Below are 24,028 nucleotides of genomic sequence, written 5' to 3'. Positions count from 1 at the left end.
CCAAGTGATGGACAGACCCACTGAGATTGACTCTTAAGGGAGAGGGCAAAGTGTGCTTGTAGAATCTTACTGTTTGGCTCCACCCAGAGTTAAGGCACCAGGTGTTGTCAGGCTTGTGTTAGAGAAGCCAGGCCTTAAGCAGAGAGGGCCACAGGCAAAACAAAACCACACCCAGCCCTCTCCTCTGCCTTGTAACTCAGCCAGTGGTCTGACTACTGACACATGGAACAGCTCAGACAGTAGCCAAGGCCATTCCTCTGCACAGAGAATGGGTGACCTCTGTTGAGTAGCGTAGGTCACATGACTGTCACTCCCCACCTGCAGTCCTATAGCAGGGGTTGCATGTTACCTGAGTGTGGGTCCCCAAAACGCATCCACCATCACCTCTACCCTCCAAGCACGTTACCACTAGATAGACACATTGACAAGACCCAAACCTCTAACTTGGTGCTGTGCTGCCTGCTGGCGTTAATGAGTCTCTTGCCTGAGGAAGATTCAACTCACTTCCTCTGTTTTGTCTCAAACAGCCTCAACTCTTCAAACATCAGAAAGAGATTAGCTGTCTAAGAAGTCCCTGAGCAAAGTCTCAGCATCATGATCAGCTCTGGACCACACCTCCCATTTCCCTGACATTAGCCTAATTTTCAAATGAGAAAACAGCACAGTAAACCCTTCTTAAAATTGCAAATACCAAATACAGGAAGGAGTACAGAGGTGGAGGGGCCTTGCTTAGGCCACTGAAGGAAAGTTGTCCACTTGAGTGAATCAATCTCTGTCTCTGTCTCTGTCTCTGTCTCTGTCTCTGTCTCTGTCTGTCTTTATCTGTTGTTCTCCCTCCCTCTCTCTCTCTCTCTCTCTCCCTCTCTGTTTCTCTCTGTCTCTGTCTCTGTCTCTCTCTTTCTCTCCCCATTTTTCAAAACAGAGTTTTTCTGTATAGCCCTTGATATTTTAGAACTCCCTATGTAGACCATGCTGGCCTCAAATTCAAAGCTGTCTGCCCCTGCCGCCCAGGTGCTGGGATTTGAGGCTTAGTTAATTGTCTCTAATCTACCCTGTTGTGGAATTTTTGGTCCAAAGAAGATCTGAATTGACCTTTGACCCTGGGAAGAAACTAGAGTGAGATTATGTAAACACACCACTGCCCTCTCCCCTAAGACTTAAGTCTTTCATAGCTGAGAAGTCAGGGCAGAGGGGACAGAGAGAAATGAACACGTGTGTGTGTGTGTGTGTGTGTGTGTGTGTGTGTGTGTGTGTGCATGTGTGTACACGTGTGTGTGCGGCGCATGTGTGTGTCCGCGTGTGCGCTTGTGCGTGTGTGTGTGTGTGTCTGTGTGTGTGTCTGTGTGTGTGTCTGTGTGTGTGTTTACATGTTCGCCTGTGCTCAGCTTGACTGCTCCAGTTCTATGTGTGTTCAGGACCCCTGCCGAGGAAATGACGTCATCCACTGAGAACCGGGTGTTCCCCACCAGTTAACTTGACTCCCACCTCTGATAGGCTACAACCCAGAATCCTAAGTAAAACAAAACTCCTCTCCACTCAGTGGAACTAAGGCAATGGCCATAGCCGTGGCTCTCCCTTCCTAAGCTGCGGCCTTTCAACACAGCTCCTTCTGTTGTGGTGACGCCCAACCTACAATTATTTCATTGTACTTCATAACTGTAATTCTGATACTATTATTAATCATCATGTAAACATATGACATGCAGGATACCGTATGTGTGACCACCCCATGGGGGTCATGTGTGCCTCACAGGTTGACAACCACTGGCTATGAGGAGGAAGAACAATTTTTTTTTTTTTTTAGTTTGAGGCTAAGTTGAACAGGCTGGTTCAACAAAGGAGGTTTATGGCATGGAGTCTTCAGACAAGAGTTCCAGTACCCAGAAAGTCAGGTAAACTGGGTTAGTGCTACGCCAAGATTGACCCCCCAAAAAGAACCAGAAAAACCAAGACCGCTGTAAAAACAAGAGAATCTTTTATTCAGCCCAGAGCTCTGGGTCGCATGTGATCCTCAGCGCAAAGGTCTCAGAAAACGGACCGGGCGCCTGCCTGAGGGCCTTCTTATATGAGAAGGGGGTTTTTTACTGCAAAGACTACAGACTACAGAGAGGAAAGGCACCAGGACCTCTTACAATTTAATTTTTCTTTGATCTTCCCCTCCTTTTTTTTCTTTGCCATTTGCTCAGGGGAGCGTAGACTCATGTGTGTGTGTGTGGGGGGGCAGGTCAGTTGTCATTAGACAGGGCTATGTTAAGTCCGTTTCAGAGAGTTTAATGGACTTCAGATAAGCCATTAGTACTGCTACCATCCGTACTACTAAAAATCATTTGGTATTTGCTTAAAGGGCTCTGTGCTTTTTTAGATGTTAAATGGCATTTCCGTGCTTCCCAGGTGGGCGCCTGGGCGGGAACTGTTTGGCTCCTCCGGGGTCTGCATGGGGACTCTTCTCACGCACTTCCCCAGCGGCTTCGAGATCCCTGCTTCCCAGGCAGGGGCCTGGGCACTCTTCTTTCATTAGGACTTGGCCTGGTATCTGAAGAGATAAAGCAGGAAAAGTTAGGCCTTTTGTCTTAGAACTCAGAAAGGTGGCCAGACCCAGCAAGGGAGGGGTTTTGAGCACCTGCTTGGAGGGACACGGTGTGAGCACATGGCTGCAAAGGGGACACTGATGCCCTCCTTCTTCTTAACATGTCTTTAGGTGAACGAGCTTTTCTTAGATACGGTTTCCTGTCCACCACAGGGCTACTTGCATCAACACTCCAAGGGAGGGGCAAGCGCATACCTTTGTCATTTTATCATCTTCTGGGAAACTGAGAATGTGTGCCCCTCCCCACCAAGGAGGGGGACCTGTGGCCACTGGTCCCAAGGACAAAGTGAATGAAGTGACAAACAGGGCAGGATGGGTGTGGGGAGAGATGACAGTGGCCTGTAAGTATAACAATAACTTTCTGGGATGAGCTTCATCAAGACGGGTCAGCTTTATTTGGTGTGGACAAAGGCCATATGTTCTTGGGGAGGGGGTAGAGGGTTCTCAGGGTAGATGCACACTATTGCCTGGGGCTTGAAGTGCCAGGGATGCCTCCTTTGCATTTGGCAGCACAGTCTTTTTTATATGAACTAGAACACAGCAGTTAGTTATCCTATGGGCAAAGAGAGGAGAGTGCTAGCAGGGAACTGTGTCAAAGGTCATATTCCAGATGTGTATGCATCTGTGCCTAGAGACACTCTCCAGATGACTTCAGGCAGAGACAGAGAAGCCATTTGCTGCAAAGGGAAACCTCCATTCCATTCTGTCCGGATATGGTAGATTGCAACCTCCAACAGCAGGGTTCTCCAACAGAATGTGGAGTTGAAACAAAGTGAAATAGAACCTTCTAGTCTCAAGCTGTGAGCCCTTGTCTGCAGGCAGAGGAGATGCTCCCTCCAGGTAAACTTCGTGCTTGGACATAGGTAAGCAGACCACCCTGCTGATAACAACCCACCAGATGCAAATGTGTTAAAAAAAAAAAAAAAAGATAGTTCCTTGCAAATCCTAACCCACACAAAGGTGTTAGAAGCTGGCTCTTTGAAGAAATATATATCAACAGTACCCTGGAGACAAGCCCCACCCTCACAAGTGTCTGCGGTGTGTCTCCTACTATTCAGGTATGCTTAGTTAAAAACTCAGGGAGTGGAAGGTTTTGGTGCCCACCCCCTTTTCTCCCACAAAGCTCTCTGTCCTTTTTTTTTTTTTTTAATTTAGTGAATTAAATTCTAGTTATTTGACTCTTTTTTGTCTTTATTTTAATAAAGTGTAGTCTGGCCCTTCACAAGCCAGAGGCCCCCTACCCCCTCTGGAAGGGACATAGATTTCCATTGTCTCCTGCCTACCTCAGCTGCCCTGAGTTCCCTCCTTGCTCAGAAGGCCATCTTGGCAACCAGTCCTCAGGAAGGAGCCATTTTCAGCTGGCCTCCAGAAGGCTGAAGAAAACTCTGTGACCAGATTCTCAGCCCAGCCTCCTGGAGAAAGGAACACACATCAGGCAATCATAACTGGGGGAAGGTGGTACCATTTAGGGTCCCAGACAATCAGCCACTAAAGCCACTTAGGCTAATGGCTTCAGGGTCCCTTGTCCCAGGACCTCAAACAATGAATTTCACAGTCATCACAAGGGTGAGTTTCAGAGAGTTGTTGTATTGCAGGTGAGCTCAGCAAGCAGAGCCACCACACAGCAGGAGCGCATCCCTGAGAGGGGGTTGCCAGGGAGGGTCCAGATCTAGATGGAATGGGCCTTCACTGGCTGGAGACATGAGGATGGGATGGTCAGTGCACTTGCCCCTCCAACAAGACACTCTTTCTCCTCTCTAATCCGGGGTCCAGACTGGAGTCTTGCACACATCTCCAAGGGCCCATGAAGCATCCAACTATGGGAAACTTCTGGCAGCATCAGACATTACCTGAAAGGAGAACAAGAATAAAAGCAAAAGCAGACACAGCCCCCTGCCCCTAACACTGACCCTCAGCCAGGACAGAGCCTGACAGAACCAAGGGCATTTCTGGCTATGGGGCACGGCAGGGCAGGTTGTCAAGGACAAGAAGCCAAACTGCTCCATTTTGAGGTCCTTGCCTCTGAGCAGGGACAGTTAGTTGTCAACTTGACACAAACTGTAGTTACCTGGGAAGAAGAGATCTGTATTAAGGGGTTGCCTCTGTCGGCTTGGCCTGTCAGCATGTCTGGGATGAGCTGTTTTGCTTGGCGATTGATGGAGGAGGCTCCAGGCCTCTGTGGGCAGCACCATCCCTACACAGGGCGGCCTGGGCCACAGAAGAAAGGTGGCTGAGCAAGCCAGGGCGACAAGACAGTAAGCACCTTCCTCCATGATTTCTGCTTCAAGATGCTGCCTTGAGTCCCTGCCCTGGCTTCCCTCAGAGATACACAGGGACCTAGATATGCTGAATATAAATAATACATATACTGAAGCTGAATGAAGCCTGTCCTCCCTAAGCTGCTGTGCTCAGATGTTTGCTCCCAGCCATAGAAATCTGACTAGACCTCACCCCTGACGTGCCTGACCAGGTTCTGTCTCCTGTTCTCACGGGTGTCTCCACGGGGGCAGAGATAGAGTTCATGTCTCATTCTTTGCATCAAAGGTCACATAACAGCAAATTGAAGAGAATCATTTTCACAAATAAAATTATAAAATATGTGTGCCTCAACACAGGTGGGCCTCAACAAAGCCCTGCTCCATCCATCTTCCTCCCTTCCATAAGATGTTTTGAATTTAAAAGGACACAGGGATCTCTCCTCTCAGGAATTTCAGATTCTCATGAGTGAATTTTACCAAAAGTACAAGTGTGTGTGTGTGTGTATGTGTGTGTGTGTGTGTGTGTGTGTGTGTGTGTGTGTGTGTGTGTGTCTTTTTGTCTGTCTGTCTGTGGAAACTTGCGGTTAGGGAAGAGTCTACCCTGCCTGGCCTCCAAGCTTGCTAATATGCAACTAGCTGCATGACATGATTCTGTGTCTTTCCACAATGTCAGACTCTATTGAATAGCATTAAATTCACAATGTTGATGGTTCCAAAGGCAGAAATGTGCCTAGATTCTTCCTTGCTAATCCTGACAGAGGCTAACACAAGTTCTTTCATTCCAAGATTAATTACTAATATAAAATATCAGGTCACACAGTAAAGAAGGATGGGTGGATGGATGAACAGATAGATAGATAGATAGATAGATAGATAGATAGATAGATAGATAGATAGATTTGTAGGCTATGGACAAATCTACTTGCTGAAAAGTCCACCACAAGGTTCAAGAGATTTCAAATGCTCTGAGATGCATGGAACCTGTGAGTGCTATAGAGTCAGACCAGAGGACCAAAGATAGTCAATTTACAGTGATTAAGTGGCAGGACCAGATCCAGCCAAAGGAACAAGCCAACGGAAGCACAACAGAGCCAGACAGGTAACCAGCAGGACAACAGATGGTGATTTGAGTAGGCTGCGACAGTAGCAAGACCCCAGCAGAACTGAAGTCTCAGTACAGTCAGAGTTCCTGCCTGTAGGTCGTCGATGGACACCAGGTGGTCAGATAGCAGGTCAGTGAGGGCTGTTGGCGTCACTGTGCTGTCTCCCTCCTTATGAGGTCCAGGTGTGGGAATTATATCTTTTTCTTGGTTTGTTCCCAATAAATTCCTGAGTGTGGTTTCCTGTGTACAATTTAAAATGTAGCTGTTATAGAGTACTTAGATAAAGCTTGAATAAATGTTTTTGGTGTTGTTGTTATTTGTCTGTTTTTTGGTGTTTGGGTGATTACTCAGCATACCAGGCTGCCTTTGATTGTAGAGAGATCCACCTGCCTCTGCCTGTGGCGTTCTGGGATTAAAGGTGTGTACCACCACACTCAGCCACAACTGGGACTGATGGACTGTTGATTCTCATAATTTTCTCCTCCTCTTCTTCTTCATTGCCACTGAACACCATTATTACAGACAGTGTCCTGTGAAGAATGTGACAGGGACACATAAGTCATGGAGGAATTGAGGAACCTGCCTGACTCCAGTGTGAAGGCAGCAGCCATCATGATGTCTTGTTGAAAGTAAGGGTCTGGAGGCTGGAGAGATGGCTCAGAGATGAAGAGCACTGACTGCTCTTCCAAAGGTCCTGAGTTCAATTCCCAGCAACCACATGGTGGCTCACAACCATCTATAATGTGATCTGATGCCCTCTTCTGCTGTGCAGGTGTACATGCAGGCAAAGAACTGTATCCACAAAACACAAACAAATAAATAAATCCTTAAAAAGAAAAAAAAAATTCTGTTTGTTTCCTGGAACCTGACCTGCTCCAACCCATGACCTTGACTTGTTTTGGGGAATACTCAAACCCTTCTTAACCCTCCCTAATCATGGTGGTTGCTGCTTTGTTTGCTTGTTTGTTTGTTTCTTTGTGGGTTTTGAGAGTTCTCTGTACTTCCTTACTGCTCCCTTGTCTTCTGAAAACCTACTTTGCCACTGCTCATGATTTTACTCCTAAGCTTTTTAACTGGGCAGTGGTGGTGACACCTTTAAACCCATCTCTCCGGAAGCAGAGGCAGGCAGATCTCTGTGACATGGTATAACTTTTACTCAAGCAACTACCTGCAAATGATCAGTGCACCAAGTCACTGGTCATCAATCCTGGATCCTCACCAGGACTCCTCTGTGGTACCCTGTTGTTGCCTGGTGTCACGGAGACCCTGCAGCTTTGGATCTGCAGGACCAGCCCCTTCATGTGCTTCAGCCGTTCATAGATGGCATTGAGCTGGGCCAACTCAAAGCCCTGGATCAAGATCTAAGGCAGAGTAGGAACCTTTAGAATTCTAAATGCACTTCTTTCTCAGAACCCAAGAAATGGATTTGTGGAGAAAGCACAACCTTAGTACCATCTCTGTCTGTCTGTCTGTCTGTCTGTCTGTCTCTCTCTCTCTCTCTCTCTCTCTGTCTGTCTTGGTGTGTGTCTCCGCGCATGCGTACCATAACTATGTGCATGGATGACCCCTTTTCCAACACAAGCAAGTGCCTTAGGGAAGTGGGGGAACCCTCCTCTGCCCCCAGCATCACCCCAGAGGGAAGTCCACCCAAACCAAGTGGTACCACATTCCACGCTGGGTAACAGGAGATAGAGAGCTATGTCACTGGCTGAGATGGCAGAGCTGTGGACTGGCAGGCAGGACTCAGTGGACTCGGTGTAGCAAAAGAAAAGTGGAGATCTTGGTTGGGAAAGCAAATTGTTTATTGGACTCAACAGAGGGTAATTGAGTGGTATGTGTGGGAAGACCAAAGGATCCTAGAGACTTATGTGTCCACAGTGGTGGTATTATACCTTGGAATTCTGCCTCTTCCCTGTGCTGTCCACCTGCATCCAGGGCAAAGGAAAGCATGAAAATGGCTTTCCAGGAGGTCCAGATCTGAAAGCCCAAGAGGCAAATGGACACCTACACAGCAGGGAGCAGAGACTAGAAAAATACTTGAGACAAGTTGCCCCATACCCTAACCCCTCCACATATCACCCATAACCCTTAATACATCACTAGAAGGAAAGAGTGATTACACACTGGAATATAAGGAGGAGGGCAGGAGTAGCAGGAAGTGTCATCACAGCAAGGCCTGTAGGAGGAATGAGGCCAGGCTGCACAAAAGCACCCCTGCCAGGGTTCTGGCTGCCTCCAGTGGGAACTGCTGCATTGCAGAGGTCTTTCTTGCAACAGGAAATCTCGGTGCTGATGTCAGTACTCATGTTCTGGATATATCCAATATAATTTGAATTCGGAGGGCAGGTGGGAAGGCAGTACTTGCTTCTTGTTTTCACTTTTTGAGAGCCTGCAAGACATCAAGGAGTGACCTCACAGCTTATGCAGGAAGAACTCAGCATGCCAAAGTCTGGAGCACATGCCACCAGGCCTGGGTGGCCCAGCCTTGTCTCTAAGGCACATTGTAGCCAGACATGGTGGCCATACTTTAATTCCAGAATTTGGAAGATGGAGGCAGGAGGATTTTTATGAGTTCGAATGCAACCTGAGCCACATGGGGGAGTTCTAGGCCATCCTGGGGCTGGAGTGAGACGCAGTCTAAAGAAACAAACAAAATCATGGGCTGGTGAGGTGTCTTGGTGGATAAACTGCTTGCTTGTCCTAGCGTGAGGACCCCAGTTCCAACCATCAGAGCCCTTCATAGATGGGCAGGCATGGTGGCCTACTTGGTTTTTGGGTTTTTGTTGTCTTTGACTCTTGTCTTTTTCTTATCTTTTCTTTTCTTTTTAAATTTAAATTTATTTTATTTTATTTTTTTGCCACAGGGTTTCTCTGCGTAGCCTCGGCTCTCCCAGACTTGCTTTGTAGACCAGGCTAGCCTTGAATTCATAGTGATCTGCTTGCTACTGCCTCCCTAGTGGCTGGATAAATGGCCTGTGCCACCAAACACAGCATGGTGGCCTAATTGTAATCTCAGTCAGTGCTCAAGAGACAAAATGGCTGGTCCCTGAGATAAGTTCACTGAATAGACTAGCTGAACCTCTATGCTTGGGGTTCAGTGAGAGACCCTGCCTCAGTAAAGAAAACAGTTGTCATGGAAGAAACCCATCAACCTCTAGGCTCCATACCCTTGTACCCGCAAGTGCATGTGCACTCACACGTATATACACACATGCACTTACAGACACTGTGCTGAGGGCTCCACCAGTGAACTGCTTGCATGGAAGCCCAAGGTGCCATGTTCAATGCCCAGCACCCAGGTAAAGAGACAACGAGGCATGGTAGCTCTGCTTATGATCTCTGTGCTGAAGAGGAGGCAGGAGGTCCCAGGAGGCTCTCAACCAGCCGCCCACCCTACTTGGCAAACACCAGATCCCAGTGAGAGATCCTGTCTCAAAGTAACATGGTTGCCACTAGAGGAATGGCTGGGCAGTTAAAAGTACTTGTTGCTCTTACAGAGGCCCAGGGTTCGGTCCCTAGAGCCACGCGATGGTTTACAAGAATCCATAACTCCGGTTCTAGGAGAACCACACTCATTCACATAAAATAAAATCAATAATTCTTTCTGGAATATAACAGAAAAGGGATTGGGGAGATGGCTCAGTGGTTAGGAACACTGTCCACTTTTCCCGAGGTCCAGAATTCAATTACCAGCACCCACATGGAATCTCATTCTGGAATATGTTGCCCTCTTCTCTATGCAGACATACATGCAGATGGAGCACTCACACATAAAACAGATAAATAAAGTAAAATAAGATTAGACAGTGCTTAAGAATGGTACTTAGGGCTGTCCTCCAGAGTCTACATACATGCATACAAGGGCAGCTGGCCTCACAGATGCCAGCTGTTCCCCCAGGCATTTGGTCCTAGGAGATCTGCTCCAGGAGACCTCAGCCTGCAGAAGGAAACAGGAAACTGAGTAGAGGGTGGGTCTGCTCCTGCCTTGTCTATCTGGAGGATATGCCTGGATGCTGACACTTCCAGGGATCTGGTTTGTCCCAAGGTCCCTTTTCCATCAACATTCCAGGCTCATTCCTTCAGCCTAAACTCCAAATTCCTTCATTAAATGCCAAGACTCACTAAATGCTCTCAGGTCTCCGGGTCCTTCAGGAGCCAGTGAGACCCTAGACATAGAGTAGGGACAGGAGCAGCTCATGGCTGCACTGGTGAGGGAGGGGGAGGATGATGATGACAACCATGAATTCCTCAGGGGCAGCCTGCGTTAGGACCACCTTCCAGCACATTCCTGGACCCCAGGGCATAACCCCCACTTTGCAGGAGCCCCATTCCGGCCCCAGGAGTCCTCTACTTGTGGGGAGGGGAGCTATGGTTTATAAATAACTGGTCCACAACAAGTGCCGAGATGTTTTCTTCCAAGCCATCCCACACCCATCTTCATACAGATCACCGGGAACTCACCCATAGTGGCTTCCACATCCTGAGTGACACAGAATCCATCAGGGTGGGGGCAGGAAACGATATTGCAGGAAGCATCAGATGTGACATTCTGGCAACTGTAGCAGCGCAGCCCCTGAGCTGAGAAGGAAGCCAGCACATGAGGGCCAGAGCATGGACTTCTTCGCCCAGACCCCTCCCCTACATCAGCTTTATATCCACACAGCTGCTGGTCTATAGGACAGAGCAAGAACACTCCACCAAAGGGAACAGTGAGTCAAGATCCCCTTGTTCAAATATGCCAGGTCCTAGACTGCCCCACAGGAGAGAGCTGGACCCCAAGAGGTGCTGAAAGTTGCAAGGCTGGCAATGGCCACTTTACAGAACCAGGAAACCACCCCAGCACAGGAGAGTTCACACACCACAAAGCAATCCCTAAGGGCAAGCCCTGGCCCCAACATAGGTCAGGTCCTGGGCACAATAAAAAGGCAAGTGTACCCACAACTCTCAGGTCCTTTTTAAAATCTCCTTGTCAACATCCTGCCTCTCTCTCATTTTCCAACTCACCTCTCTCTGCACACAGTAGGGCCACAAACAGGATGAGCACACAGGACTTCATAGCATAGGAACTGTTCATCCTAAGAGGTGTGGGTAGACAGACAAACCATTAGAAGTTGGAGCCAGTTAACAGCCCCCAATCACATCCCTGGGCTCTCCATGCCCTGCACAGGCTCAGGCATTCAATCTCCCTCCCTCCAAACCTCCACACGTTTCCCCAGGAACAGATAGCTGCCTGCTTTGCTTCTCCACCACCACCCAGCTTCCCTTCCTAATCCCAAGCTCCCACCCAGCGCTATCCTGAGGGCCCTTCCCTCTGCTTGCCACCCCACAGCCCAGCCTGATACCTCACCTCACTCCTGTCTGTGACCAGGCTGTAGGCACAGTGGAAACTTCTAGTTACACATGGGCTGATATAAGTTCTTTGCCCTCCCGCTTCTCCCTCCACCTGGTTTCCTAAAAAGGAAGGGTTTTCTGAATTCCTCCAGGCCAACAACGTCATAGCCTAAGAGGTGACAAAGCTTCTTGCTGACATGGGGAAGGCAGATGTAAAGCAGTCAAGGAGGTGCTATTTGTATAGCAAGGGAAAGAGGCAGCTTGCAGGGTTTCTCTGTGTAGCCTTGGCTGTCTTAGATCTTACTCTATAAGCCAGGGTAGCCTCAAACTCACAGCCATCTGCCTGCTCTGCATCTTGTGTGCTGGATGAAAAGCAGGCACTGCTGCAGCCACGCATGCTGGCTCCACCACCAGGCTGTTTCCTGTTTCTAATATAGGTTAAGGGGTTCAGTGGCTCAGAGCCCCCTGCCCTCTCTCAAACCACCAGATAAGCACCTAATAAATATTTGGGCCTGGCTCTGGTGAGCAAGCACCCAACAGGGTCTTGTGCCCACAAAGTCCTGAACCAAGATCTGACAGCTGGCATGGGAGATGTTAATTAGTATCTAATGTGTTTGGGTGCCTTCTGGGGCTGCTGATGTTGGCATCTCGTGGCTGGAGCCACGGATGCTTTTTAGAACAAAGGACAGTCAATACAGAGGATGAATGACCTTGGTGTGTCCTGTTTTAATTGGAACTTGCTGGTCCTTCTATTTTACCAATAAAGACTCAAGAAAGGCAGAGATTTCACAGAGATGACTTTCCCACTCTGGTTACATCCTGCTATTAAAGGCCTCAGAATGCTCACTATGAAAGCACCAAAGACTTCTTCCAGTTCTACAGTCTGTCTTAAAAACTCCTCATCTCAAAGTTTTTCCTAGTCTTTAATCCCTGTCATCTGGTTTCTTACTCTGTCCCTTGACCTAGGGTCAACTTTATTAATTCAGGCTTCCAGAATGCTATTGGGTGAAGGTGTGTGTGAGGCTAGTGTCCCACACCTAGATAACCTATTTGCAGTAAACAGTTCTTGGATTAAAGGTGTGTTAGGGCTCAACCACAAGAAACAGGGATTTGTAATTCTATCTCAGGTATTACACTGGGATCCACAGCAAGAGCTTTATAGTTCATAGACTCAACACATTGAGATAAATATCCTGTCACAGGTGTCCCCACTGCTGTCTAGAGTGGGGAGCCCCTGCCTTGCAGAAGCCTCTGTGAGGAAGCCAGACATTCATTTTCCCTGGCAATGCATTTTGGCACACAGCATGTCCCTACACTATGAAGTCCAGGTCCAAGGTGTCCCACAAAGGACACGAGTCTCCCTGGTGTTTAGTCACTATCTTGTGACATGGTATTCCAAGAATGGAATCAACACCAGTTACCCAACAGTTGACTGCATTGTGGCTCAACCTTGGAGGGAGCAGGAAGGCCCCACAGCAAGACAAAGACTGAGTTCCCTAACCTCAGGGAGCTTACAGTCCAGTGAGTGGCCTCGCTTAAGTGCCTGCAAGAGATACTGATAAGAGAAAAAATGCTGGCCACAAAAAGAGGCCTGAGGTGGAAGAGCATCCTGAGGTGACACAACAGCAAAAGAACAGGTATGCTCAGAGCATAATGGAATCCCAAAGAGGACCACAGAGTCAGTGACTCTGAGCACATCCACTTTAACAGGGAAGGACATCTCCAAAGGGAAGGAAGCCAGAGGCTCAGAGAACCCAGCAGATTCTCCTGATGCAAGCCACAGGGCAGACATAGGAGTTGCATCCTTTCTATTGCTTCTGGTTGGTCCCACATTTGTATATTCAACTGCAGTGTCAGTGTACTGACGTACAGGGATGATTGATGGAAGAAAGAGAGGCACTGCAGGATAAATTTGGGGTTATCAAGCAGCAGGGGGCTCAACCTCTCAAGGACTGAATGACAAATCCCAGGCTACTTCACAGCCTTGATGCCATCTCTGCAGAATTCATGCAAGAAATAAGAGTTCTGATAAAATTCTGCCACTCTCTAAGCCTCCAGCCTCGCACCAAGACAAAATCCCTTCCTTGGTACCCTGCAATCTATAAGGCAAGCCAACCAATTCACCACCATACCACAGACCCCAGAACAGTACTGGGAGGAAGAGAGCAAGAAAACTTTTCTATGGATCTCCTTCACATGCTGCCTTGGGTACCAGCTCATGCATACCTAAGTAGAGGCGATGCAAAGAGTCTCAGACAGCAAGGGCCTGCCAACAAACATAGGGCATCAATGACAGACCCAAGTTACAACTCCACGCAAATTCACCTTGGTAAGACCATGAGCTTATGTGGTTTATTTACAGAGCATGGGTGAGGTCACTTGCAGAACTATGGATAACCCCCAAGCAGCTACATCACCAGGAAGTCTTACCCTACCATGTAAACTTTATCAGAGTCTCTCTTTCATTTAATCTTCCACTTCTTCTATATTCTAGCATCTTCTGAGATCACCTGTAGCTGGAGGGAATAATGGCTGGAACCTGAGATGAAGGACCCCCTCCTGAGCATCAGGAGCTCTGGCCATTATCACAGATGTGTGCCTGTTTTTCTCTTTTGACTCCACTTTCCTGACCACTGGGCTAAAGTTATCTCTACTCAAGGAAAGCAATATGCCCGTCACCTTCTCTTGGAGGAAAGGGTCTTATAACCATTGCGCCACACACTGTTTATCTATGACTCTTAAACTAAGGGTTCTCATGGGTCCTCCATTTCCCACCAACACCACTGCAGGGATCCAGCTCTCCTTAGTGGTGGACTGCTGTCCAAGTGATGGACAGACCCACTGAGATTGACTCTTAAGGGAGAGGCAAAGTGTGCTTGTAGAATCTTACTATTTGCCTCCACCCAGAGTTAAGGCACCAGGTGGTGTCAGGCTTGTGTTAGAGAAGCCAGGTCTTAAGCAGAGAGGGCTACAGGCAAAACAAAAACCACACCCAGCCCTCTCCTCTGCCTTGTAACTCAGCCAGTGGTCTGACTACTGACACATGGAACAGCTCAGACAGTAGCCAAGGCCATTCCTCTCCACAGAGAATGGGTGACCTCTGTTAAGTAGCGTAGGTCACATGACTGTCCCTCCCCACCTGCAGTCCTATAGCAGGGGTTACATGTTACCTGAGTGTGGGTCCCCAAAACGCATCCACCATCACCTCTATCCTCCAAGCACGTTACCAGTAGATAGACACATTGACAAGACCCAAACTTCTAACCTGGTGCTGTGCTGCCTGCTGGCGTTAATGAGTCTCTTGCTGAGGAAGATTCAACTCACTTCCTCTGTTTATCTTAAACAGCCTCAACTCTTCAAACACCAAAAAGAGATTAGCTGTCTAAGAAGTCCCTGAGCAAAGTCCCACCATCATGATCAGTTCTGGACCACACCTCCCAATTCCCTTCCAATAGCCTAATTTTCACAGTCATCCCTTCTTAAAGTTGGAAATACCAAATACAGGAAGGAGTGCAGCAGTGGGGGGGCCTTGCTTAAGCCACTGAAGGACAGTTGTCTCCTGGGGTGAATCAATATCTCTGTCTCTGTCTCTTTCTGTCTCTCTGTCTCTCTATCTCTATCTCTATCTCTGTCTCTATCTCTATCTCTATCTCTATCTCTATCTCTATCTCTATCTCTATCTCTATCTCTTTTAGTTTGTCAATACAAGTTTTCTCTGATAGCCCAGACCATCCTGGAACTAGTGATGTAGATCAGGTTAGCCTTAAATTCAGAGCTCTGGCTGCTCCTGACTGCCATGTGCTGAGATTAGAGGTTTAGTTAGTTCTTTTATCTCTCTATTTTTGGGAAATTTTGGCCTAAAGAAGATCCAAATTTGGCCTCTGATCCTGGGTAGAAACAAAAGTAGGATTATACAAACATACCACTGCCCCCTCCCCTAAGAATTAATTAACTCTTTCCTAGCTGGGAAATCAGGGCATCAGAACAGAGAAATAAACACATGTCTGTGCATTTGTTTGTTTGTGTTCAACAACACAATTATTTCCTTGGACTTTATAACGTAATTTTGCCACAATTATGAATCACAATGTACACATATGGCCTGCAGGATATCATATATGTGACCCCAAAGAGGCCGTGACTCACAGATTAAGAACCACTGGGTAAAAAGATGAACACTCCAAGGGAGGGGCAAGAGCAAATCTTTGTCCTTTCATCATCTTTTGGGCAATTTAGAATATTTGGGGCTCTCCACACCCAGGGATCATTGGCTATTGGTCCTAAGGACAAAGGGAGTGAAATGACAAGCAGGGCTTAGTGGGGTGAGAGTGAGTGAGGGTGCCCATCAGTATGAGAGAGCAAGTTTCCGGAACTAGCTTCATTGAGACTGCTCAACTTCATTCCAGTGGACAAAGGCCATATATTCTTGGGGTTCGGTAGAGGGTTCTCAGGGTAGATGTACATGATTGGCTAGGGCTTGAAGTGCCAGGGATGCCTGATTTGCATGGGACAGCATTGTCTTTTCATATGAACTAGAACACAGTAGTTAATTATCCTATGGGCAAAGAGAGGAGAGTGCTAGCAGGAAACTGTGTCAAAGGTCATATTCCAGATGTGCATCTGTGCCTAGAGACACTCTTCAGATGACATCAGGCAGAGACAGAGAAGCCATCTGCTGGAAAGGGAAACCTGCATTCCATTCTGCCCGGATATGGTAGATTGCAACCTCCAACAGTAGGGTTCCCCTACAGAATGTGGAGTCGAAACAGAGTGAAATAGAGCCTTTTAGTCTCAAGGGAGCATAACTGGGGGAAGGTGGTAGCATTTAGGTCCCAGACAATCAGCCACTAAAGCCACTTAGGCTAATGGCTTCTGGATCCCTTGTCCCAGGACCTCGAACAATGAATTTCACAGTCATCACAAGGGTGAGTTTCAGAGAGTTGTTGTATTGCAGGTGAGCTCAGCAAGCAGAGCCACCACACAGCAGGAGCACATCCCTGAGAGGGGGTTGCCAGGGAGGGTCCAGATCTAGATGAAATGGGCCTTCACTCTGTGGAGACATGAGGATGGGATGGTCAGTGCACTTGCCCCTCCCACAAGACACTCTTTCTCCTCTCTAATCCGGGGTCCAGACTGGAGTCTTGCACACATCTCCAGGGGCCCATGAAGCATCCAACTATGGGAAACTTCTGGAAGCATCAGTCATTACCTGAAAGGTGAACAAGAATAAAAGCAAAAGCAGACACAGCCCTGTGCCCCTCAACACTTTTGGTAATTCTGGCCCTCAGCCAGGACAGAGCCTGACAGAACCAAGGGCATTTCTGGTTATGGGGCAGTGCAGGGCTGGTTGTCAGAGACAAGAAGCCAAACTGCTCCATTTTGAGGTCCTTGCCTCTGAGCAGGGAAAGTTAGTTGTCACCTTCACACAAACTGTAGTGTGTCACAGTCCCCTGTGAAGAATGTGACAGGGTCACATAAGTCATGGAGGAATTGAGGAACCTGCCTGACTCCAGTGTGAAGGCAGCTGCCATCATGATGTCTTGTTGAAAGTAAGTGTCTGGAGGCTGGAGAGATGGCTCAGAGATGAAGAGCACTGACTGCTCTTCCAAAGGTCCTGAGTTCAATTCCCAGCAACCACATGGTGGCTCACAACCAACTATAATGTGATCTGATGCCCTCTTCTGCTGTGCAGGTGTACATGAAGGCAAAGAACTGTATCCACAAAAAAACAAACAAATAAATAAATCCTTAAAAAGAAAAAAAAATTCTGTTTGTTTCCTGGAACCTGACCTGCTCCAACCCATGACCTTCATTGTTTTGGGGAATACTCAAACCCTCCCTAACCCTCCCTAATCATGGTGGTTGCTGCTTTGTTTGCTTGTTTGTTTGTTTCTTTGTGGGTTTTGAGAGTTCTCTGTACTTCCTTACTGCTCCCTTGTCTTCTGAAAACCTACTTTGCCACTGCTCATGATTTTACTCCTAAGCTTTTTAACTGGGCAGTGGTGGTGACACCTTTAAACCCATCTCTCCGGAAGCAGAGGCAGGCAGATCTCTGTGACATGGTATAACTTTTACTCAAGCAACTACCTGCAAATGATCAGTGCACCAAGTCACTGGTCATCAATCCTGGATCCTCACCAGGACTCCTCTGTGGTACCCTGTTGTTGCCTGGTGTCACGGAGACCCTGCAGCTTTGGATCTGCAGGACCAGCCCCTTCATGTGCTTCAGCCATTCATAGATGGCATTGAGCTGGGCCAACTCAAAGCCCTGGATCAAGATCTAAGGCAGAGTAGGAACCTTTAGAATTCTAAATGCACTTCTTTCTCAGAACCCAAGAAATGGATTTGTGGAGAAAGCACAACCTGAGTACCATCTCTCTCTCTCTCTCTCTCTCTCTCTCTCTCTCTCTCTCTCTCTCTCTCTCTCTCTCTGTCTTGGTGTATGTCTCTGCACATGCGTACCATAACTATGTGCATGGATGACCCCTTTTCCGACAGAAGCAAGTGCCTTAGGGAAGTGGGGGAACCCTCCTCTGCCCCCAGCATCAGCCCAGAGGGAAGTCCACCCAAACCAAGTGGTACCACATTCCACGCTGGGTAACAGGAGACAGAGAGCTATGTCACTGGCTGAGAGGGCAGAGCTGTGGACTGGCAGGCAGGACTCAGTGGACTCGGTGTAGCAAAAGAAAAGTGGAGATCTTGGTTGGGAAAGCAAATTGTTTATTGGACTCAACAGAGGGTAATTGAGTGGTATGTGTGGGAAGACCAAAGGATCCTAGAGACTTATGCGTCCACAGTGGTGGTATTATACCTTGGAATTCTGCCTCTTCCCTGTGCTGTCCACCTGCATCCAGGGCAAAGGAAAGCATGAAAATGGCTTTCCAGGAGGTCCAGATCTGAAAGCCCAAGAGGCAAATGGACACCTACACAGCAGGGAGCAGAGACTAGAAAAATACTTGAGACAAGTTGCCCCATACCCTATTCCTCTCCACATATCACCCATAACCCTCAATACATCACTAGAAGGAAAGAGTGATTACACACTGGGATACAAGGAGGAGGGCAGGAGTAGCAGGAAGTGTCATCACAGCAAGGCCTGTGGGAGGACTGAGGCCAGGCTGCACAGAAGCACCCCTGCCAGGGTTCTGGCTGCCCCCAGTGGGAACTGCTGCATTGCACAGGTCTTCCTTACAGCAGGAAATCTCGTTGCTGAAGTCAGTACCCATGTTCTGGATATTTTCAAGAGAATTTGAAATCTTAGGGCAGGTGGGAAGGCAGTACTTGCTTCTTGTTTTCACTTTTTGAGAGCCTGCAAGACATCAAGGAGTGACCTCACAGCTTATGCAGGAAGAACTCAGCATGCCAAAGTCTGGAGCACATGCCACCAGGCCTGGGTGGCCCAGCCTTCTCTCTAAGGCACATTGTAGCCAGACATGGTGGCCATACTTTAATTCCAGAATTTGGAAGATGGAGGCAAGAGGATTTTTATGAGTTCTAATGCAACCTGAGCCACATGGGGGAGTTCCAGGCCATCCTGGGGCTAGAGTGAGACACAATGTAAAGAAACAAAACAAACAAACAAAATCATGGGCTGGTGACGTGTTTTGGTGGATAAACTGCTTACTTGTCCTACTGTGAGGACCCCAGTTCCAACCACCAGAGCCCTTCATAGATGGGCAGGCATGGTGGCCTACTTGGTTTTTGGGTTTTTGTTGCCTTTGACTTTTGTCTTTTTTTCTTATCTTTTCTTTTCTTTTTTAAATTTAAATTTATTATTTTTTTATTTTATTTTATTGCCACATGGTTTCTCTGTGTAGCCTTGGCTCTCCCAGACTTGCTTTGTCGAACAGGCTGGCCTTGAATTCAGTGATCTGCTTGCTTCTGCGTCCCTAGTTGTTGGATTAAAGGCCTGTGACACCATACACAGTATGGTGGCCTACTTGTAATCTCAGTCAGTGCTCAAGAGACAAAATGCCTGGTCCCTGAAGTTGGTTCACTGAATAGACTAGCTGAACCTCTATGCTTGGGGTTCAGTGAGAGACCCTGCCTCAGTAAAGAAAACAATTGTCAAGGAAGAAACCCATCAACCTCTAGGCTCCATACCCTTGTACCTGCAAGTGCATGTGCACTCACATGTATATACACACATGCACTTACAGGCACTGTGCTGAGGGCTCCACCAGTGAACTGCTTGCATGGAAGCCCAAGGTGCCATGTTCAATGCCCAGCACCCAGGTAAAGAGACAATCAGGCATGGTAGCTCTGATTATGATTTCGGTGCTGAGGAGGAGGCAGGAGGTCCAAGGAGCTCTCAACCAGCCGCCCAGCCTACATGGCAAACATCAGATCCCAGTGAGAGATGGTTGCCACTAGAGGAATGGCTGGGCAGTTAAAAGTACTTGTTGCTCTTACAGAGGCCCAGGGTTCGGTCCCTAGGCCCACACGATGGTTTACAAGAATCCATAACTCTGGTTCTAGGGGAACCACATTCATTCACATAAAATAAAATCAATAATTCTTTCTGGAATATAACAGAAAAGAGATTGGAGAGATGGCTCAGTGGTTAAGAGCACTGTCCACTTTTCCCGAGGTCCAGAATTCAATTCCCAGTACCCACATGGAATCTCATTCTGGAATATGTTGCCCTCTTCTCTATGCAGGCATACATGCAGATAGAGCACTCACACATAAAACAAATAAATAAAGTAAAATACGTTTAGACAGTGCTTAATAATAATACTTAGGGCTGTCCTCCACAGTCTACATACATGCACACATATGCATCCACTACACACACACACACATACAGAGAGAGAGAGAGAGAGAGAGAGAGAGAGAGAGAGAGAGAGAGAGAGAGAGATATGACACAGTGTAAGATCATGAATTGAGATAGCGGAAAGGCAGCTGGCCTCTCAGATTCCAGCTTTTCCCCCAGGCATTTGGTCCTAGGAGATCTGCTCCAGGAGACCTCAGCCTGCAGAAGGAAACAGGAAACTGAGTAGAGGGTGGGTCTGCTCCTGCCTTGTCAATCTGGAGGATATGCCTGGATGCTGACACTTCCAGGGATCTGGTTTGTCCCAAGGTCCCTTTTCCATCAACATTCCAGGCTCATTCCTTCAGCCTAAACTCCAAATTCCTTCTTTAAATGCCAAGACTCACTAAATGCTCTCAGGTCTCTGGGTCCTTCAGGAGCCAGTGAGATCCTAGACATAGAGTAGGGACAGGAGCAGCTCATGGCTGCACTGGTGAGGGATGGGGAGGAAGATGATGACAACCATGAATTCCTCAGGGACAACCTGCATTAGGACCACCTTCCAGCACATTCCTGGACCCCAGGGCACAACTCCCACTTTGCAGGAGCCCCATTTCAGTTCCAGGAGACCCTTCAGTTCCAGGAGACCCTATATTGTTTATAAATAACTGGTCCACAAGTGCCGAGATGTTTTCTTCCAAGCCACACCACACCCATCTTCATAGGGACCACAGGGAACTCACCCACAGTGGCTTCCACATCCTGAGTGACACAGACTCCATCAGGGTAGGGGCAGATAACTATATTGCAGGAAGCTTCAGATGTGACCTGGCAATCATAGCAGCGCAGTCCCTGAGCTGAGAAGGAAGCCAACACATGAGGGCCAGGGCATGGACTTCTTCGCCCAGACCCCTCCCCTACATTGGCTTTATTTCCACACAGCTGCTGGTCTATAGGACAGAGCAAGAACACTCCACCAAAGGGAACAGTGAGTCGAGAGCCCCTGGTTCAAATATGCTGGGTCCTAGCCAGCCCCACAGGAGAGACCTGGACCCCAAGAGGTATTAGGGAGACAGTCACCATAGCGGGAAGATGGAGATAGCTGATGTCAGAAGACATGATGAGGGGATGAGTGAGTAGGTACTGGGTAGCACAAGGACCAGCTGATGGGGAAGGCTGTTCTGCCCTCCTTCCTCCATCCTCCCCTGCAGAGCTGGCCCCTGGCCCTTGGGGTATGACATGCACTGGACTTCCCCCAGCCAGTTCAAAGCTGAGGCTCACCATCAGACCTCCCATAGGACAGATGTAACTAAAAGTATAGGGGTATCTGCGGGCCCAGAGCCTCTTAGAGTACAGTCATTTATTCTGGCATTTGGACCTTCATGTAGCTCGGCTGGGACATAAGAAAAAGGTCAAATGATGAGAGTTAAGGATTCTAAACTCCTTGGCTTGGCAGCTGTAACAGGTAAAAAAGCCTCTGACAACTGGTGTGCAAACAGGCCAGGGACTTGGCTATGTTTAAGGGCAGCAGGGTAGTCTGCGGACAGTGCCTCCTGGTAGCTGGAGCATGTCTAGGATTCAGAGAGTGCCTGGAAGGTGCAAATATTGTTTCTCATGCTATGGGTCCTGAGGAGTGTCATCTTCTACCCTATCTCACCCAGGCTACTCAAGGTAGTGGTGATGAAGTCCAAAGTCTGACCTGCCTGTGCTGAAGGTTGCAAGGCCGGCGCTGGCTACTTTACAGAACCAGGAAATCACCCCAGCACAGGAGGATTCACGCACGACAGAGCAATCCCTAAGGGCAAGCCCTGGCCCCAACATAGGTCAGGTCCTGGGCACAATAAAAAGGCAAGTGTACCCACAACTCTCAGGTCCTTTTTTAAATCTCCTTGTGAACATCCTGCCTCTCTCTCATTTTCCAACTCACCTCTCTCTGCACACAGTAGGGCCACAAGCAGGATGAACACACAGGACTTCATAGCCTGGGAACTGTTCATCCTAAGAGAAGGGGTGAGCAGACAGACGAATCCTTAGAAGTTGGAGCCAGTTAACAGCCCCCAATCACATCCCTGGGCTCTCCATGCCCTGCACAGGCTCAGGCATTCAATCTCCCTCCCTCCAAACCTCCACACGTTTCCCCAGGAACAGATATCTGCCTGCTTTGCTTCTCCACCACCACCCAGCTTCCCTTCCTAATCCCAAGCTCCCACCCAGCGCTATCCTGAGGGCCCTTCCCTCTGCTTGCCACCCCACAGCCCAGCCTGATACCTCACCTCACTCCTGTCTGTGACCAGGCTGAAGTCACAGTGGAAACTTCTAGTTACATATGGGCTGATATAAGTTCTTTGCCCTCCCGCTTCTCCCTCCACCTGGTTTCCTAAAAAGGAAGGGTTTTCTGAATTCCTCCAGGCCAGCAATGTCATAGCCTAATAGTTGACAAGGCTTCTTGCTTACATGGAAAAGGCAGACATGTAAAGCAGTCAAGGAGGTGCTATTTGTATAGCAAGGGATGGAGGCAGGTTGCCTGGCCCTTACCTGGTATTTCTTGTTGTTGTTGTTTTGTTTTGTTTTTGTTGTTGTTTGTTTGTTTGTTTGTTTGTTTAATTTTTTGATTTGCTTTGTTTTGGGTTAGTTTCTTCTTGGTTTCAAAGGCAGGGTTTCTCTGTGTAGCCTTGGCTGTCCTGGAACTTAGCCTATAAACCAGGCTAGCCTCAAACTCACAGACATCTGCCTGCTCTGCATCCTGAGTGCTGGATGAAAGGCAGACACTGCTGCAGCCACCCATGCTGGCTCCACGACCTGGCTGTTCCCTGTTTCTAAATATAGGTTAAGGGTTCAGTGGATTAGAGCCCCCTTGCCCTCTTTCATACAAGCAGATAAGCACCTGTTAAGTGCTTGAGGCCTGGTTCTGGTGAGCAAGCACCCAATAGGGTTTTGTGCCCACAAAGTCCCGAGCCAAGAACTGACAGCTGGAATGGACATGTTAACCAATATCTGATGTGTTTGGGCACCTTCTGGGGCTGCTGGTGTTGGCATCTCATGGCTGGAGCCATGCATGCTTTTCATAGCACAGGACAGTCAATACAGAGGATGAATGACCTTATTGTGTGTTGTTTTAACTGGAACTTGCTGGTCCTTCTATTTTACAAATAAAGGCTCAGAGAGGCAGAGAAATCACCCAGAAGACCTTTCTACTCAGCTTACATTCTGAGATAAAAGACACAAAATGCTCACTAGCTCACTTGGCAGCCCAGGAAAAAAATTCAGAAACCCAAGGCCAAAGGCTTGCTTACTCAAAGATCAAAAAGCCAAAGGCCAAGGAGCTGAGGAACTCAAAAGCTAAGAGCCAAGTTAATTTCCCAAGCTATCAAAGCACAAAAGACTTCTTCCAATTCTAGAGTCTGTCTTAAAAACTCCTCAACTCAAAGTCTCTCCTAGTCTTTAATCCCTGTCATCTGGTTTCTTGCTCTGTCCCTTGACCTAAGGTCAACTTTATTAATTCAGGCTTCCAGAATGCTCTTGGGTGAAGGTGTGTGTGCGAGGCTAGCGTTCCACACCTAAATCACCTATTTGCAGTAAACAGTTCTTGGATTAAAGGTGTGTTAGGGCTCAACCACAAGAAACAGGGATTTGTAATTCTATCTCAGGTATTACACTGGGATCCACAGCAAGAGCTTTATAGTTCATAGACTCAACACATTGAGATAAATATCCTGTCACAGGTGTCCCCACTGCTGTCTAGAGTGGGGAGCCCCTGCCTTGCAGAAGCCTCTGTGAAGAAGCCACACATTCATTCTCCCTGGCAATGCATTTTGGCACACAGCATGTCCCTACACTATGAAGTCCAGGTCCAAGGTGTCCCACAAAGGACACGAGTCTCCCTGGTGTTTAGTCACCACCTTGTGACATGGTATTCCAATAATGGAATCCACACCAGTTACCCAACTGTTGACCTCATCTGTGGATGAGCTGTGGGGTGAGCAGGGGGGCCCCACAG

The 24,028-nt window shown here is 48.0% G+C and overlaps 1 protein-coding gene and 1 long non-coding RNA gene across 2 annotated transcripts; both read right to left on the bottom strand.

The window, feature by feature from the left end:
• Nucleotides 1-7,783: 7,783 nt before the first annotated feature.
• LOC311578717 (lymphocyte antigen 6A-2/6E-1-like) lies at nt 7,784-11,339 on the bottom strand. The gene is made up of 4 exons (XM_084748750.1): nt 11,296-11,339; nt 10,953-11,023; nt 10,410-10,526; nt 7,784-8,337 (listed from the first exon to the last, which is right to left on the bottom strand). Exons 2-4 carry the CDS (start codon nt 11,020-11,022, stop codon nt 8,048-8,050), a joined length of 477 nt encoding a protein of 158 aa, XP_084604876.1. The 5' UTR covers nt 11,023; nt 11,296-11,339; the 3' UTR covers nt 7,784-8,047.
• Nucleotides 11,340-18,308: 6,969 nt separating this feature from the next.
• On the bottom strand, nt 18,309-22,347 carry LOC311578718. The gene is made up of 4 exons (XR_014772941.1): nt 22,305-22,347; nt 21,959-22,029; nt 20,775-20,888; nt 18,309-18,588 (listed from the first exon to the last, which is right to left on the bottom strand). It is a non-coding gene; the product is annotated as an uncharacterized lncRNA (long non-coding RNA).
• Nucleotides 22,348-24,028: the final 1,681 nt, after the last annotated feature.

Source organism: Acomys minous (genome assembly GCF_964271855.1).
Source record: "Acomys minous genome assembly, chromosome: 12".
Lineage (NCBI taxonomy): Eukaryota > Metazoa > Chordata > Mammalia > Rodentia > Muridae > Acomys > Acomys minous.
The sequence above is the reverse complement of the archived record's forward strand: the minus strand, read 5'-3'. Positions and strand labels throughout refer to the sequence as shown.

Bases quoted from the DNA above. Each gene is read 5' to 3' on its own strand.
- LOC311578717 (XM_084748750.1), bottom strand. From the start codon at position 11,022: ATGAACAGTTCCTATGCTATGAAGTCCTGTGTGCTCATCCTGTTTGTG. The intron at 10,527-10,952 runs GTGAGTTGGAAA...CTTCCTTCTCAG, and splicing joins CCTACTGTGTGCAGAGAGAG to CTCAGGGGCTGCGCTGCTAC. The intron at 8,338-10,409 runs GTGAGTTCCCGG...GATGTCTTGCAG, and splicing joins GGATGTGGAAGCCACTATGG to GCTCTCAAAAAGTGAAAACA.